At 41.8% G+C, this 16,979-nt stretch overlaps 1 protein-coding gene across 3 annotated transcripts; it reads right to left on the bottom strand.

Moving 5' to 3' along the window:
• Window positions 1–112: 112 nt before the first annotated feature.
• On the bottom strand, window positions 113–16,973 carry eogt (EGF domain-specific O-linked N-acetylglucosamine (GlcNAc) transferase; the record flags this gene model as incomplete). 3 transcript variants are annotated; one of them, XM_079683088.1, is made up of 17 exons in its annotated part: window positions 16,892–16,973; window positions 15,391–15,478; window positions 14,970–15,224; window positions 14,281–14,384; window positions 13,947–14,055; window positions 13,627–13,721; window positions 13,441–13,545; window positions 11,916–12,022; window positions 11,607–11,710; window positions 10,098–10,190; window positions 8,570–8,641; window positions 7,608–7,694; window positions 4,070–4,138; window positions 3,667–3,728; window positions 3,404–3,523; window positions 2,985–3,087; window positions 113–2,300 (listed from the first exon to the last, which is right to left on the bottom strand). In XM_079683088.1, the coding sequence occupies exons 3-17, from the start codon at window positions 15,171–15,173 to the stop codon at window positions 2,154–2,156; spliced, it is 1,581 nt and encodes a 526-aa protein (XP_079539214.1). In that variant the 5' UTR covers window positions 15,174–15,224; window positions 15,391–15,478; window positions 16,892–16,973. The 3 variants fall into 3 exon arrangements, with proteins under 3 accessions (XP_079539214.1, XP_079539215.1, XP_079539216.1); XM_079683089.1 differs by lacking the exon at window positions 15,391–15,478 and having other exon boundaries at window positions 16,892–16,959; XM_079683090.1 differs by lacking the exons at window positions 113–2,300; window positions 2,985–3,087 and having other exon boundaries at window positions 3,400–3,523.
• Window positions 16,974–16,979: the final 6 nt, after the last annotated feature.

Here is a 16,979-nt window from a genome sequence, read left to right on the forward strand (position 1 = left end):
TTCACTTTTCCCACTCCAAGGTCAGACTTCAAAAGATGATGGATTAAATTAAGATGGATTAAATCTCTGATGCCTAGAACGGCCAGCACAGACAGGAAGACATACTTCAGCATTTTTAAAGAATTATTTATTTGAAAATATTACACAGCTTCTGAATATGAAATCGCCTACAAGGCAAGCGAAACCCTGACCGAAAAGGTCCGACTGAGTTCAACTGGGTTTTCATCGATAAATAAAACATCAAGAGTCAGGAGTGGCCAATGACATCGCTCAAAAATACTGTTGTGCATTGAATCAGAGCGCATGCAAATTGTGCTTATTTTATTTGAGTAGAATTGACTGTGAAATATAAAACTGACAGCATTCAAAATACTTTAGGTAAGGTAACGGAACAGGAGCAGCACCCTCATTGTTTGATCATACTGGTAATACATTCCCTTTGATCAAATGCAAAGGAACTAACAATAAGAATAGATATTGGTGTCTGTAGACATACGTTTAAATTATAAAAGTGACAAGTGTAAAAGAAAACAAAGTAAATTGCAAATAACGACGCAAAATTGAAGACTAATTTTACAAGTCAGACAAATATCTTTGATAAAAGCAACATAAGTTTCCTCACGTTGCATAAAACAATGCAGTGTTGAAGTTCAATGACTAATACTTGAATGTATGTTTCAGAACACTCACTTTGAATGTCTTTGAAAGTATTGCTGTACAAATGTTAATACTGATATAAAAGAAGATCCATCTTGGAGTGTCTCACTTACTTTCTGTCAATTAATTTTAGAGTTATTAAGATAACTGAAATTCACATGACAAACTAACTGTAAGAGTGCATGTGAATAGTGCACATCATATTAGACTGATGTAAGCTGGCTGTGTTCAGAAACGCTGCTGCGATTGTCAACGGCTCGCATCAAGGTGACACTGATCAAATGTGACAAGATGTCGCAAGTAAAGAGACGCCGTAACAGCTGCTCATTAGCTAACTTTGTCGCTGCGGAATGAAGTACACGCAGCGGAGGTAATGAAGAAACATAGGACGCTTCTTATCGCTCTCCAGATGCCTGGACTGCACACACCTCATCCTTTAACTGATTTGACACTAATAGAGCTGGAACTCCGACTTGTCCGCCATATTGCTTTCACTCATCCAGACCTGTCAAAGCTGCGGAGAGGAGGTGACAAATACTCACCGCTGATGGATCAGTTTAAAAATAACTTTAAAAATCTGCCGATGTGAAGAGGTCTTTCAATAAAAAGAGTTGGCAGCTTCATGTTAAAGGTCCCATGTCATGCTTTTCCGGTTATTACCCGTCCCCTTGTGTGTTATGAAGGTTTTTCTGCATGTAAACGGTCTGCAGAGTCAAAACCCTCAAAGTACACCCTGTAGCGAGTAAAACTCTAACACAGAAAATACCTCCCCAAAATGCCTCGTTGGAGATACGTCACTGTCCATTGATTCTTTCGGGTAACTCATGATGTCATGCATTACTCGGAACCAAATGGACCAATCCGTGGAGCCGTTACGTTACGTCCGCGGAGCCGTTACGTTAAGCCCCCCGCTGATTGGTCCAATCCACGGACTTCCTCACACACACACTCAGTGCAGGCAGCTCTGCTGATCTCTCCTCCCTGGCTGCAGGCTGATAACAGACAGTTGGGATCGCGGCGAAATTCTCTCTGCAGACCCATTCTCTCTGCAGACCCATTCTCACAGCGTTTATCAACCTTTTTCTTACTCAATATCAAGCCACACTTATTGTTTTTACTTCGGCTGTGACTTTGTGTGTGCTCAGAGTGAGTTTGGCTGTGTTTGGCTGTGTATCGCTAAACAAGGAAACCACACCTGCACGGAGCTCAGCGCGATTCACAACGTCCCGACCAATCAGAGCACACTGTGCTCACAGGGAGGGTGGGGACTGGAGCTATTGGAGCTCCAACGAGCCGTTAAAGGCAGAGAGTGAAATTCAGTGAATACACGTAGTTTACAGAGATGCTGTATGAGAAACCAAAGTGATTTTGGAAAATTGCACAATATAAATCTATTCTAGTAGACCTCAACTATGGAATTATGATCAGTGGAAATGGCCATGACATGGGATCTTTAAAGGTTCTTCAGGTGTCTGTGTCCCAAACTCACAGAGACTCTAGAGTTCATCGTGAAGGGAGCGACGCCTCCATTTGGGATGGTGAGTGACGTAATCAGCCGCTTCCAGCACGAGGTGCATGAACTCCCCCACGTCGAAGGAGTAGTTGGTGAACTTCGGATGGTCCCCGATGGTCGGATGGTGACCCTGAGGGAAGTGAAAGAGAAGTTTAAGCATTAGATAGACAATATGAAAGCTAAACAAAAACATTGAGATGTAGAAATCAAAAAATTATAATTTTACAAAAGAACCTAGATATATTGCTACGGATGAGCAGTAATCCCACAGCAATGTCACTGTTATCTCAAGCTAAAGTAGTAAGTAAACTCTTTTGTTTCATAACCAGCAGCATTTTTACCACTGAGAATTGAAAAACACTTTTCTTGTCAAAAGTGTTTTTTCTGTGCAAGTTCTGCATGAGAAAATGTTTCACTTTGTGGAATCTGTTTAAATAACTTTTTCAAATGTAAAAAACTCAAACATCTTCAAAATCTAAATTGACTCTGCTTGTATGCCATAATTAGTGTAGGCTGAAGTAGATCCGGAAATGAGCTCCCCTAGTCACTGAACCGTGGACGGATTTGAAATTGAACCGCGACGTACAGAAAGATTCACACCCCCATTGACACATGTTTTTATTGTCATGGTGTCCTTGCATTTAGACAACTTTACGACATGAATGAGAAATGAAGTCTGCCCTGCTGTGCTTATAATAGTACAACATTAGATGTGTGTAGAGAGTGTAAGTGTGTGTCTAGAAGTGAAAAAGGTGAGATGAATGGAGAAGAGGTGAGCCGGGGAGATAGCGGCTGGTGCGGGAGTTTCCCCTACCTTGTCCTGGGGGAGCACTTTGTCCATTTTCTGCCAAGTCACGTATCGAATGCCCCGCAGCCGAGCCAAATCTCGATAGCAGCTCTCATCCTGACAATTATATCTAGGAGGGACAGATGCACACACTTTATCTCTCGCTCTCCTCTGCCTGCCTCACTCTCACTCTCTCTCTCTCTCGCGCCATATGCACAGTGATGTTCTATCACTGTGTCACTCAACACACACACACACATTTACCCAAGGTAGCTGGTGTGATGAATGCCTGGTTAATTACACAGTATTTCTCAGTTGTACACACAAGTGTCTGAGGGGTATTTTGGGCGCCTCACACTTCCATCGCTCTCTCCCCTCTCAGTCTTTCACACATATACACACATATACACACACACACACATTGGCAGACAACACCTGTCACTCACAGCTCAAAGATGACAGCCCAGTCAGGGAGGAAGAGGAGGTGTGTGAGACCCGCCCCGTGCATCCCTATAAAGATGTCAGAGTTGTGTGTGATCCTCAGCTGCACCAGAAAGGGAACGTCCCTGAGAGACAGACAGGAAACCACACGTCAATCATCACTATTACACAATTTAAAACACTATGTGTATTCCTCTACAGCCCTTTCACATCCCTGACCAGCACTGAATAGCTCCTGTGGTAATGTGGCCAGCACTCTATAACTCACTTGAATTTGTAGTCCACCACGTTGACCTCCAGTAAAGGCACAGTCTTGAGGGCGTTTACCAGCTGTAACGACAACAGAGCGACGTGTGTTTCTGATCAATGAAAGTGCAAACAAACACGGGCAGCAAGGGTATAAATCACAAGCCTTTTTTACTTGTACTATTTATAGCAAATAAGATTTTAAATAGGCACTTAACAGATGTGGGCAGTAAATCAATGGCGGAGAGGAGGGGCTGTGGGCGGGAGAGAGATGTAAAGAGTGGAGAAACAGAAAGAGACAAATAGAGGGAGAGTGAAAGACAGGGGAAGGGGAGAATAAAGAAGACGTGGCAGAATACGACGGGGGGGAAAGTGTGAGAAAAGTTAAGAGGCAGGAAAAGGGAAGGGGGGGGGGGGGCACTCACCTCCACTTGGTTTAATATCCTTCTGTATTCTGTGCTGCGTGCCAGCAGGGTGACACGAACACGGCCCTCCTGAAAACAGCAATGCGCCCAATAATCAATCAGTCAAGGACAGAAAGGATAGGCGGCTGGGAAAACATGATGCCCATTCATAATAAGTAAGAAAGCCTTTACGTAGAATCTCACTTTAATACGGCTCAGAAGATGGGACACAGAAAATCACATTATTTGTTTTAAGGAGAATTCATTCGTTTTTTTGTGTGAGATCTTTCTAGTTTTTACAGTATGTTAGTTTTCTAAATGCTTCTACTGCCACCTGGTGTTCTGATAGAGACATTTAGAGAACACGTTATTTATTTGAATAAACAAATCATAACTTCCTTATCCTTATATAAATGACAAATAGCCACATACAACCTGTTCAAGCTGTTGTACACAATACACCAAAGTACAGCACCTTGCTTTAAACAGTAGATATTGTATATGCAATAAAAACAAACCTTGTTTCCTCTTTTCTACTTAAAGCATATTTTCAGAAATACTAAAAAAGAAGGCACTCTGAGCAAGGCCAGAGCAAATAATGACGAGGTGGATTTGGGAAGAGATGGGTGGAGGAGGCGGATGAATAGCACACAATGGAGGGGAGCAGCGGTGTGAGTCCTTGGTGCTGCCATTAATCTAGGGATGAAAGGAAGAGCTGAGGAGAGGGTCAGGGCCGAGGAGACCTCTCATTCAGGCGCGGGCGCGCTATCGGCAGCAGCCCCATGTCTGGCTGAAAAGGCCTCTTAGCATATTTCCAGTGATCGCCATGAATACCTGATGAGCCGCTCCTCAGGAAGTTATAGGGCCTTGCTGCTCATAAAGATACAGTCAATTCCTTCCAGACTGGGGTCGTAAAACACCTGTGAGGAGCGCTGAGGAGATATTAATGTGCGATGAGTAAGAAGGTGGGTGGGGTTGTAGGTGAGTGTGTGTGCATGTACAGTACTCGTTCAGAGAGTAGAAGGCGACACAGTGGGGAATTCACCTGGAGTGAAGTCTGGTTTAAGGGGTTGCTCTTAAATCAAATGTGCTGCAACAACCTGTTCTTTGCTTGAATAGCAAGTAGATTAGTAGAAGAAGTAGTTTCCAAACTAAAAACTACACATCCAAATGGAGACTTCAAAAAATACAGTACTTGTTCTCTACTTTCTTCTTCAAAAATACTCTGAAACTCAGTTATGGCATAGAGATTGAAGCCTTACCATGTTGTAATGATTTGTCTGTTAAAGCTAGTGGTCTTGAATAGAGATGGCAAATCTGGATCCTTTTATGGACTCGGAGTCTTATGAGTCAGTCATTGAAGAGATCCGGATCATACGAGTCATTTGAGTCATATGAGTCAGCATCACCAAGACAGTAGAAAGCCTACCGGTGAAACCGAAAAGTTGTTGCATTTCACGAGCATATTAAACTGATGTTATATTAACCTCCGCTACACAGTGCCTTTTGTTTTAATAAAAAATGTTGATCACAAAAAAAAAGGGTTATTTGGCGATTTGGCGAATCTGAGTCTGCTGTTGACTCGTGCATGAGGACGAGTCTGCTGGATCTCTGGATCTGCTGCTATACGGTTACGGCTCTGAGTCCGCACGAGTCTGCTATGTTTTGCACAGTGAGTCAGGATTTGCGAATCTCTGAGTCTGCTGTTGACCCGCGGCTCCCGGCTCCCGGCTCCCGCGGCTCTGAGTCCCCACGAGTCTGCAGGAAGTTTCACTGATCCGCGTCCCCTCCCCTGAGCCAAACGATAACTTCTGGAAGCTATCCTACTTGCTAAAGGGTAGGCAGATGGACTGGGGTACGTTGTAATGTTATTTTACATGTTATAAAGAGAGTAGCGAGTGACGCAATTGATAGTTTTAATTTGTACGTCGCACCAGGTGTAGGACTCAAAGGACTCGGGTTAATGGAGAGGGGAGACTCGTCACGACCAGCTCATTTCTAGGATCCGGGTTAATGATCCGGATGAATCAGGACTCGCCCATCTCTAGTTTTGAATGGCAAATGTCTATGCCGCAACTACGCTGAGTGTAGTGAATATTTCTATCTAAGTAAAAAATAAAACTACAATGTAACCTTCAGGTTGTTAAGATGGAAAATCCTCCAGACTGCATGGAAGTAGGGCATGTCAGGTTTATTGGTCCTTCAACTCTTAATACCAATGGAACATTGTATGTTTTTGTTTGTATGCAGTCTTAGGTTTTGTACATGGCCATGCCTTCGTTAAGTATTTTGTTTACTTGCTGAATGGTGAGTAACTAAAGTGTTCCCTGACCGGGAATCGAACCCGGGCCGCGGCGGTGAGAGCGCCGAATCCTAACCACTAGACCACCAGGGAGTGATTTGTCACCTTAAGTGTAACTGTCTATCTATAATGAATCGATAGGAGAGTGAATCCTGGAGAATATCTTTCATATTTCAGGTCTGAGCTAATCATCCAGAGGGAATGTATAATGTTGGCTCAGACAATGAGAGAAGTGATTTGAACTTTTCAAAGGGACTTGAGGAAAGTTATCCATCACAGCACAAAACTCACAGCCTTGCCAGTTGCTCCTCTCCCTCAGGCTATTTTGGTACATGTATAAAGGAAACCAAATCCTCTAAACCGCTCTACAAGCAGGCGGTGCCGATCGAGTGAATACGTTTTAGTATATTTGCATTAATAATGCTGTGTTATCTTTCTCAGCGTCTGGAACTGTTCTTAGCAATGTGTCAGAGGAAGCACCTTATTGTCTGATGTGTATTTTATTTCACTTATAACACAGAAAAATAAGCATGGCTTATGTGGATAACTTTTAAAACATATAAGTTCAAACAAAAGACTCATCTAACGTGTTGCAATCATTGGTGGAGTTTAAAAAAGTACATTTACTACATTTACTGTATTTAAGTGGCATTTTGAAGAACTTGATGCTTTTTTTATGCTATTGTATACTTCTATTCCACTGCATTTTAGAAGTCTATATTGTATTTCTTACTCCACTACATGTATCTGACAGTTTAGTTACTTAACATCGTAAAGATTATAAGCTAATAAACCATTTTAAACTAATGAACACAGGTCTCAACATGTTGGTTTGGTTCTTAGGATCCCAGAGGTGCTGTAAGCTCCCTGGTGGTCTAGTGGTTAGGATTCGGCGCTCTCACCGCCACGGCCCGGGTTCGATTCCCAGTCAGGGAACGCTCACTTTATGTAAAACCTGTTTGACTGTACTAATAATAGTTTCAGTAACTCTCTGTCGACCATAACTTGGATTACCAAGAAAAACAAAGGAATAACAGAAAAACTGCTTTCCAAAAGAGGAAATGGTTTCACCAAGGCCGACTGAGAGACTCAACAGCCTAAAGATCACTCAATAGCTCAAATGTAAGATTCACAAACCTATTTAGTTAGTGAATGAACTGGATATAAAGGTTAAACTGTCCTTCCTATGTACACGAAGTAGATCAGAATATAGTTAACATGTGTTGCTTTGGTTTTCCTAAATTACATTCATCCTACCTTTGGCCCGGCTTGAGGGATGTTCAGTCGATGCAGGACGTGCTGGGAGAACGCCCGAAACATCCCTTCACTGTAGCAGTCGGAGATCTGCCATCAACACACCACAGGAGCGTCAATTTCACAACTTAGATCAAATCAATTCAGCGCATCAGGGTTAGGGATATGTTGGTGGTATACACTCGTGCAAAAAAGATTAGCAATGTTAGTACTTTCAGAAAATGTACTCTCTGATTGGAAATGAATTGAAGGCAAATTGAATCCGGCCACAGCTTTGCACTGGGTTGAGATGAAAGATATCTAACACTGGGGATATGACAATTGCAAACATATTTCTAATCTCCCTGGGATGAATATCAAATGAGCAGAAGCATTTCTCAAGGCCAAGATTGTCACACAGCGCTGCAGCTGTGAATGTGAAGACATGAATATAAACATGGCATGTGCTGCAGGAGCAATCAAAAGCATCAGCGTGCGGCTGACCTATCAATATTCCACACCTCAAGGCTGGAACCACAGGACAACACATATTTACCTGCTATCATCTTTATTGTAATGTCCTTGGGATTATCATTTAAATAACATAAACACACGCTGAGCTTTTGAATACATCACGTAAATATTTGACCCGAAATGCATGTTTATGACTCGAGCGGATGTCTTTGTGCATGTGGGAAGGAAAGAGCAATAAATGGTGAAAAAGTAATCATAATAGTCTATCACAAACTGTGTGAGATGAAAAAAAATAACATATACAAAAGCAGGATTGAAAGAATGAACCACTGAAATTAGGGCAGATAGATATGTAAAGTACGTCTGATTTGTGGTCACACACACACAACCACACACACACACACACACACACACACACACACACACACACACACACACACACACACACACACACACACACACACACACACACACACACACACACACACACATCTACATAAAGAGTAACTTACGAGGGGCGTGTTGTAAAAGAGGCCGTATCTCATTCTCGGGAGGAGGGAGAAAACGACGTCTTTGAAGCACACCTGTGAACAAGTGTGAATAAATCAATGTAGTTAGTGGACAGCGTGGCAGTTACGTCACGGTGTTTTACATAATACACACTTCAATTACTTTCAAAACATTATAATGAAGATGTGAGTGTATATAAACAATTTGGAAACATATTATATAGAAGTGATTCGTTTGAACTGCTTTTCTCAGAGATCACATAGATGAGACCTCCTGTTCATTGGATTTTATATAAAGGATATTTTAGTGTCCGTGGGAGGTACAAATCCGTTCGACCATGGTTAGTTATTCTAGTTTCATAATTTGTTACAAGGCTGTGGACAAAAAAAATACGTTTGTAAAGTATTTTTCCTCACCACTTTTCCTTGATGGAAATAGTCACCAGTTGAAGGATAGAGGAGCAGGAGAAGGACTTAGTAAAAGACAGGGCTAAGACGCACTCACACTACGCTACTGGCAGTGAAAGGCTCTAAAAAGGGTCTGAAGTGTCGCTGTAAATGTTTAAATGTTGCTGCCCTTAGAATGTGTTGGAAGGCATTATCTCCTTTCTTTTATGTAAAGGATTGTCCAGCATTCCCTATGCTTAAGCAGATAAGAAAGGAGACATTGAGGCACCTTTCCTTAGCAGTAAGAGGATTTGATCAGCTTTAAACATGGCGGCCAATGAGAGTCTTATGGGTCATTGAAGCCAGTTATGAACTTTTAACACTAGAACCGCCAACGGGTCAATTTTACCCGCAGCTGTTTTTTTTTAATTGTATGTAAAAAAAAATCAATAAAATATTGATGTTTCCCAGTTCGTGACTTTTCCTGAAAGTGTGTTATGTTAAAAATGTTCAATATGAAGTCAGATTGAAAAAATCACCAAAGAAATTGCCATTTATACCTACAGTATATCTGCCAGCGGGTAATATTTACCTCATAGGAAATGCAGCGTAAACAGGACGTGTTGCTATAGCCATGCCTTTTGTCTACTGCGGTTCCTTATAGATAGAGAGATAGATTGAGAGAGAGATAGATTGATAGATAGATAGATAGAGAGAGATAGAGAGAGATAGAGAGAGAGAGAGAGAGAGAGAGAGAGAGAGAGAGAGAGAGAGAGAGAGAGAGAGAGAGAGAGAGAGAGAGAGAGAGAGGTGTACCTAAACAAAACACAAGTCTAACACCAAGCGTTTAAATCAGCACTGGTAGCGATATTGTATACTTCATGCTCTCTGCACAAACTAAGTCCACAGATTCTATTGGCATAAGTTTCATCCCTGTGCGATCAAAACTCACTGTTCTGTATGATAAATAAAAGAACATTGTACCTTGAAAATCAATAGCGGGTACATTTGACCCGTTGGCGGTTTTAGGTATACAGCGGCCTCTGGCGGGTCTAGTGTTAAGCACAAAAAAGATGTGGACCAAAGGCCAAGACCTATACAAAGAAGGAGCGCACAAGGATCACAGAGGTGACATCACACTTACTCTCTTCGAGTCGTAGGTCTTCAGGTGGATGATGTCGTACTCTGAGAAGGCCCTCCATGTTGCAGAGAACAGATCTCCATAACCATAAACGCTCTGTGAAAAAAGACGTAAAAGAATAGAACAGATCTGAAATCAAAAACACAACAATAAAATCCATGACAGCCTATAGCAGTGCCAGACTCAGTCATCTGTTTACAAACTCAGCTGGTTGCATTTTTTCTGAATCTGTGGTTTTATATCAAATCTGCTGTGTGACAGCCTGCCACTGTTTGGAACGCAGTGTGCAGTTTGTATGGAAGGTCACTGCTTTCCTCCTCCCCGGCAGGCTTCTCTCTTTCCCTTTTCCTCTCTCCCTCTGTGCACAGTCGGGGGAACAATGGGCCGGATAAGGTTGTCTGTTTTTCAACTCCTGTTTCCCCTTGATGTCTTCATTGCCACATATGCCACTGACTTGTTAAACAAAAACTGTGACTTCAATAGAAATTCATGTTTGTCTTTCTGGCTGGGTTTTAGTTCTCGATTCCAATCTCAATTTTCAGACATTTACTTAAAGGTGGGGTAGGTACGTTTGAGAAACCGGCTCGAGATACACTTTTTGTTATATTCCATGGAATGCTCTTAACATCCTGATAGCAATGAATATCTGAAGTGCTACAACAAATCCATAACAACATTTCATCTGTGGAAGCCGTAGCGCTGTAAAAAGCACGACCAATCATCTGAGCCGGCCCGGCTAAAATAACTGGATGGCCTACCTGCCTGTCAGCCTTCCATCTGTGCACAAACTTATCTCGTGCCCTCATTGGTCATGTGCGCGTTCCTGTGTGTTGGAGGAGGTGCTCTGTAAGGAAGTGGCAGATTTGTTCCGGTTGTGTATTTTCAAATTCTAGCGCACTCGAGCTGGTTTCTCCAAAATTACCTACCCCACCTTTAAAATGATTGTATGTCTCTGTTTTTTTCATTTCTGGAACGGGTTCCTTCAGTAAAAAACTAAAATATGCCGCTGCATGTGACTAGATCATCAAAATAACCCTCTGCATTTCCATTTTGCAATCTTGTGTTGTATCTTTGAGACCCACTATGTCTGTTTAGGTAACACAGACAGCATGGCTGCACAATTAATCTAAATGGCCTTGATATCGCAATTTAGTGCAATATCCAAATCATAGTTTGCACAATATCTATTAACTATTGTGGAGTTGCCTGCCCAACACAGGCTTCATTCAAAAATCCTTTCTTGGCACTTGATCATTCAAATATATATTTTTTTATAGAATGTGATGTTTCCTGTCATATTTCGACTGATATTGCAATGGCAATATCAGTCCATAGAATCACAAGTTGTTGAACTTTATTTCCAAATGAAAGTTATTTTGGTCATGTTCAGTGGTGATAACAGGCATGTTCACATGAATGAGCAGTCTGTGCTGGTTCACCTTAAATAGAAACAACTAACTAAAGAAATATCTAGATGACAACATCCCTTGTGGGGAGAAAGCAGGTACCCACCGTGTCCCACATGACGATGTTGATATCGGAGCTGAAGGAGTTGTTGATGTGCTGGGAGATGTAGAGGTTGACAAAGTCACAGAAGTGATGGTACATGTTCACCCCTGTTGGAAAACACACACATATCATTCTTGTGTTTGACTCAAACAATAACACTCAGGATTCATTTTATTTCTGCAACATTACAACAAGGTTTCAAGAAAGGTTTTTTTAATTATTTATTGGGTGCAAGAGCAAAAGTATTGTTTATCTTTAACTAAAGGTTTGACCTACTTGTTTAGGTTGCAGAACTTGAAATGGATTACTTACCAGCATCTAGTTTCATGAAAACAGTGGGCTTCTCAATGACGATGTCACAGTGTCCATCCTCTATGGGATCAAAGTCCAGCTCTGTGTACGTCTGCAGCTCAGCATACCTAAAACAGCAAGAAAGAAATATTTGCAACCAAAAAACAGGAATGTGCCTTCTTTGAGACGCTTTGATACGTATGATCCTGTTTCAATGGTATGCCCATGTCTTTAGCGCAACATCCCATTGAGATTTGGTTAAGACTTTCTCTGTAAGATCCTGTGAAAGATAACATTTCAACAAATGTCACGGAAAGAACATTCTCAACATATTCAAACTGGTTCGTATGAATAATCAATGCTAACATAGAACTTGTCTGATCATTAGAATATGATGTTCTGTACTGCTATTTTAGGTGCACGGTATGAGCTAGAGCTCTCTGCTCACAGTGTTCTTTCTATAAATGTCTCTGCAGTGGGAGGACAAAGTGACACAAGTGAGACAGAAGAGCAACCTAGAACCTCTGATCTGTAGTCAGACGAGTTATCCATCGAGCTGGCCCCCCCTCAACAGACTAGCTTTTGCTGGTCAACAGCTAGAGAGGGCTAGTTTGTTAGGCCTTATGTTGACGGATAATATTTTAAGTATATAATAAATGATCTTGCTGACAGAAGGCCCTTCAAATTAATTGAAGTTAGCTTATTGAGTACATGCTTTACAGTTCGAGATAACCTGAGTTCAAAAGTGTTGAACCAGGTCCCTGGTGGTCTAGTGGTTAGGATTCGGCGCTCTCACCGCCGCGGCCCGGGTTCGATTCCCGGTCAGGGAACGACATTTAGGCCGTCAACTAAAAGTCAACAGCAAAAAGTGGAGAAACTCATTGTCATGATGTAAGAAAAAGCAACCAAGCATCAAAAAAAAAATATAGGATTAGGATTTGTCACTCCCACCATTAGAAAGAAGAGAACATTAAATTAGCCATCAAACTTCTTGTTCTATCGGACCAATCAAATGACTTGTTTTAATTGGCAAATCACATCATATAACTTGTTTCAATCTGCCAATCAGAGGCAAGCTACTTTAAATGAACAAATGTCAAACCAACAACGTCTCAATGCATGTTGGAAATCACGAGCTCCAAACAGCTTCATCAGGTCCCTGGTGGTCTAGTGGTTAGGATTCGGCGCTCTCACCGCCGCGGCCCGGGTTCGATTCCCGGTCAGGGAACACAGTTTTAGCCTGGCCACTAACTAACAGTCATAAATCAGTAGGAAGAGGATTTGGCACTCTCACCGTCAAGTCTTTCCTGAAACTGCTCCACCACAGGTGCCTGGTGGACTAGTGCTATTTTTAGAACATGCCCCGCGGGCGACTAAGTGCCCGTGTGCACCGTGTTAGCTACCCCTGGACTAGTGGTTAGGATTCAGTGCTCTCATCACCGCTTCCTAGCTTCGAGTCCCGGCTAGGGAAAGTCTTTTTAGCCTCATGGTCAAAATGAAATAATAATTGTTTTTTTCCAAACATTGAGTGTGTGTCCTGACTCACCACGATTGCAAGGGGCTCTTGTGCTCTCCCTGTGCAGCGAGTGCCGGCTTGTTGAGCCTGCATCGACCACCAATCTCTCCTTGCTGGATGAAGTCCTCCTTGTATCTACAACATAAACATAGATGAGTTTTTAGACAGCCATAATCTGTCAGTGTTCATTTTTGGTTACATTTGAGCAATACTGACCTCTCATGACCTCTGCGCGGCTCACGCAGGTCCAGATAAAGGTTTGTTGCCTTACAGAAGCGAGTGTGGCTACTACATCTTAGAGAGGAGTCCCCCTGGGAAAATAATAAGAGTAGAAATATGTCATACTTAATGCTATTATCGCTTAGATTGTGAGTCTCTATTCTATGCTCTCTCTACACTAAAGCCTTTGAACAGCAACTTATGTTCAGGTCTATTGTCTGTGGACCCTTTTGTTCAACACTCTGTGTATTTCTACCTGTTGTTTCTTCCTGTGGACTCAGCAGGCCCGTGGGAACTAAGGAAGTGAACGTACTTACTGGCTTGGTGGCCTTGCAGAGTGTTTCGAGCTCAGAAAGGCGCTCCTTGACGTAGCCAAAATCTGCCTGCTTCCAGAAAAGCTCCTGGGCAGCCTCCAGTGAACGGGCCCTGACAAAACAAGCACAGTGGTTCAAATATGCATGCTTTGAATGATACACTTCTACTTTGGAAAAAACATGTTGGGACAGTTAATTCAATAAAGATATACTTGAGATACTGAGCATCTGACACATCATAGACAGCTGATTAAAACATGTGGAAAGTAAATTATGTAAACTGCATAATACTTCTGATAACATAAAGGGTTTTACTATATAATGTGAGGAACAATACCATGCAGAGTCTGCTTTGGTACAGACTGGATAGCTGAAGCGCTTCCCTGGATCACAATTCTTCTCGTATCCCCAACAGGCAGACAGATCCTGCAATGCATCCTGCTGTAAAAACAAGTGAGAACAAGTTCAGCATCAAGATTTACCGATCTAAAACCACCCAAACTTTAAAAAAAAAAAAACGTCATCTATTGATCTAACTAAACTAATGGAATTGCAAAATAAGTCACTAGTTAAAGTAAAGTAAACCCCCTTTATGCATTGCTCTAGTCGGGGTAGGAGAAAATCCGCTGCTTTTTTTTTTAAGCAGCATGAGAACTAAGAGTTATCAATTAAAAATATTGCTGATGTTTGAAAAAAATATGTATCTTTGTGGTAAATGCCACAGCCATGTTTCTTAACCTTTCTAATCGCTCTGTGTGGAGCATCAGTGTCACATCGACATTTAGCCACATTGCATTGAACTGAGATAGCATGATTAAAAAATGCAACTGAGTGAAGTCCATGAAACAATGCGCTGCAACTAAATAACACACAACACTAACAGAAATACAATTTTACAACACGTTTCATGTCATTAGTCAAGAGCTTTGTGAGAGCTCTTCCTCACAACGAACCTACCTAACACGCTACCTCCCTACGCATAGGACATATTTGAACAGTAAAGAGTTGACAGAGTGCATATCTTACTTTAAAAGGGCAGAGAGGGTCCAGGCGGCATTGCTTGGAGACCCTCTTGTTGTTGTAGAAGTAGTAGGGTAGGTGCTCTGGCGGCAGGGAGATGCTGCTGTAGTTAAGCAGCGGTGATAGTGGATTGTCGTTGATGCTCTCAGCTCTCTCAGCGGTGACCACAGTGGACGAAAAAACTATGCCCAGCGCTACCAAGAGCAGCATAGTCAGGAATACACAGACATGTGAGACAGCCGCCGTTCTCTTCACAGCCCTCTGAGGAAGGAAGGAAAAAGAAGAGGAGACGTAGACTCTGTAATCGTGGTGGAAAGCCACAGTTTACAAGTATGTGGGCACAAGAAGCAAAGTGTGTGGGAGCGTAGCCTCAGGCGGGTCTGAGCGCCTCATAAGGAAAGGTCCTGTTGCAGGAAGTATTACTGACCTGTTTCCTACTGTTGTCTGAGCGATCATAACGGAGATGGAGGGGTGATTAAAAACTGCTGGCTGGTTACAATCTCACCTATGAAGTACTGTAACAGACAGTCATATTTACATGATGCATGTGTCATGTCTCCAGTATGCATGTGATACCACAGCCCAAAGCCACAGACATTCTTTACACAAAAAAAAAGTAATATTATGTGGCTGCTGTTATTGCAGATACCACAAGTGCTGTATAACAATGGCTCTCTTTCCACAACTTAATGACCTGGGAAGGATTTATGTTGCTTGTAACACAATTCTAATGAGTTTGGCACCAATAGGTTGTTAAGAGTTATCACCAGTCATTTATTAGGTGGAGCTACTTGGTTAAAGTAAACTCTTTGCCATGGGCGTAACAGGATGTAATGAGATTATTGAAAACTCCTGTGCTGCATTAAAAAACAACAGTTCTGTCTATTAGCAGTGGTGTACTGTAAAGTAACTAAGTACATTTTACTCAAGCACAAATTTGAGGGACCTGAGTATTTCAAATGTTTGCTACTTTGTACTTCTACTACACTACAAGTCAGAGGTAAATAGTGTACTTTTACTCTTTAGTTACTTTGCAGATTATGATTAAATAAGACTTTAGTTACAACTGGAGTAACATTAAAAAAAAATATGCTATTGGTTGTGTACTTGTACTTGAGTAACATTTTGAATGCAGGGATTTTACTTATAACAGAGTATTTATATACTCTGGTACTTCTACTTTTACTTAAGTACAAGATCTGAGTACTTCTTCCACCTCTGATGTTACTTTTCAAGGAGTTACTTAGTCAAAATAACAGTAAACACTCTTTGCTATGGGCGTGACGTGATGTAACGGGATGATTAAAACTCCCGTGCTGCATTAAAAAACAACAGTTATATCTGAGACATGTCAACAACAAGCTACATGTTAAAACCACAGACTGTATATGGTTAAAAAACGGTGATACAAAGCAGGTCTTTCTTTTTTTTTACAAGCCCTAGTCAACTTCAGCCCTAGGGTTGTTTGTTTCTGTCGCACGTAGGTTGACAGAGAAGAAGCACACTTCATTTTGGACAGCTCATTACAAACAACATAACTCCCAAACTCTTGGCTTTTAGTCCATTAGTTAACCAAGCGTTAAGATAGCGTTAAGATTTGCAACCCGCCAAGACATGCTCAGTGACTTGATAGGCATGCATGAAGTAGGATAATAAGGAGATAATAACGCACTTTTTACCCTTTCATGTGGTTGAATGTGAAAATACTTAATTTGAGGCTAATGTCTGAAATGTACATGTGGCGGCTAACATGTACCGTTCACAAAGACCCCTTCACGTTAATTCAAGCTGTAACAGTAACAGTAAAACAACAGAGAAGGAACATATACAGCCTTTCCACGGTGCAAAACACTTGAGACGGACACAAGTGTGCATAACAATGGTCTTTCAAATAATGTTTGGTTGAGTTTGAGTGAGAAGGGGTTTACCTGAAAGCAAAGCCGGTTGTTTTCGAAACAGAAGCGAAGATATTGCCGGTGGTCGCCATAACACCGGAAACCTCATGCCGATCTGTAG

This window comes from Notothenia rossii, assembly GCF_949606895.1.
Source record: "Notothenia rossii genome assembly, chromosome: 5".
Classification (NCBI taxonomy): domain Eukaryota; kingdom Metazoa; phylum Chordata; class Actinopteri; order Perciformes; family Nototheniidae; genus Notothenia; species Notothenia rossii.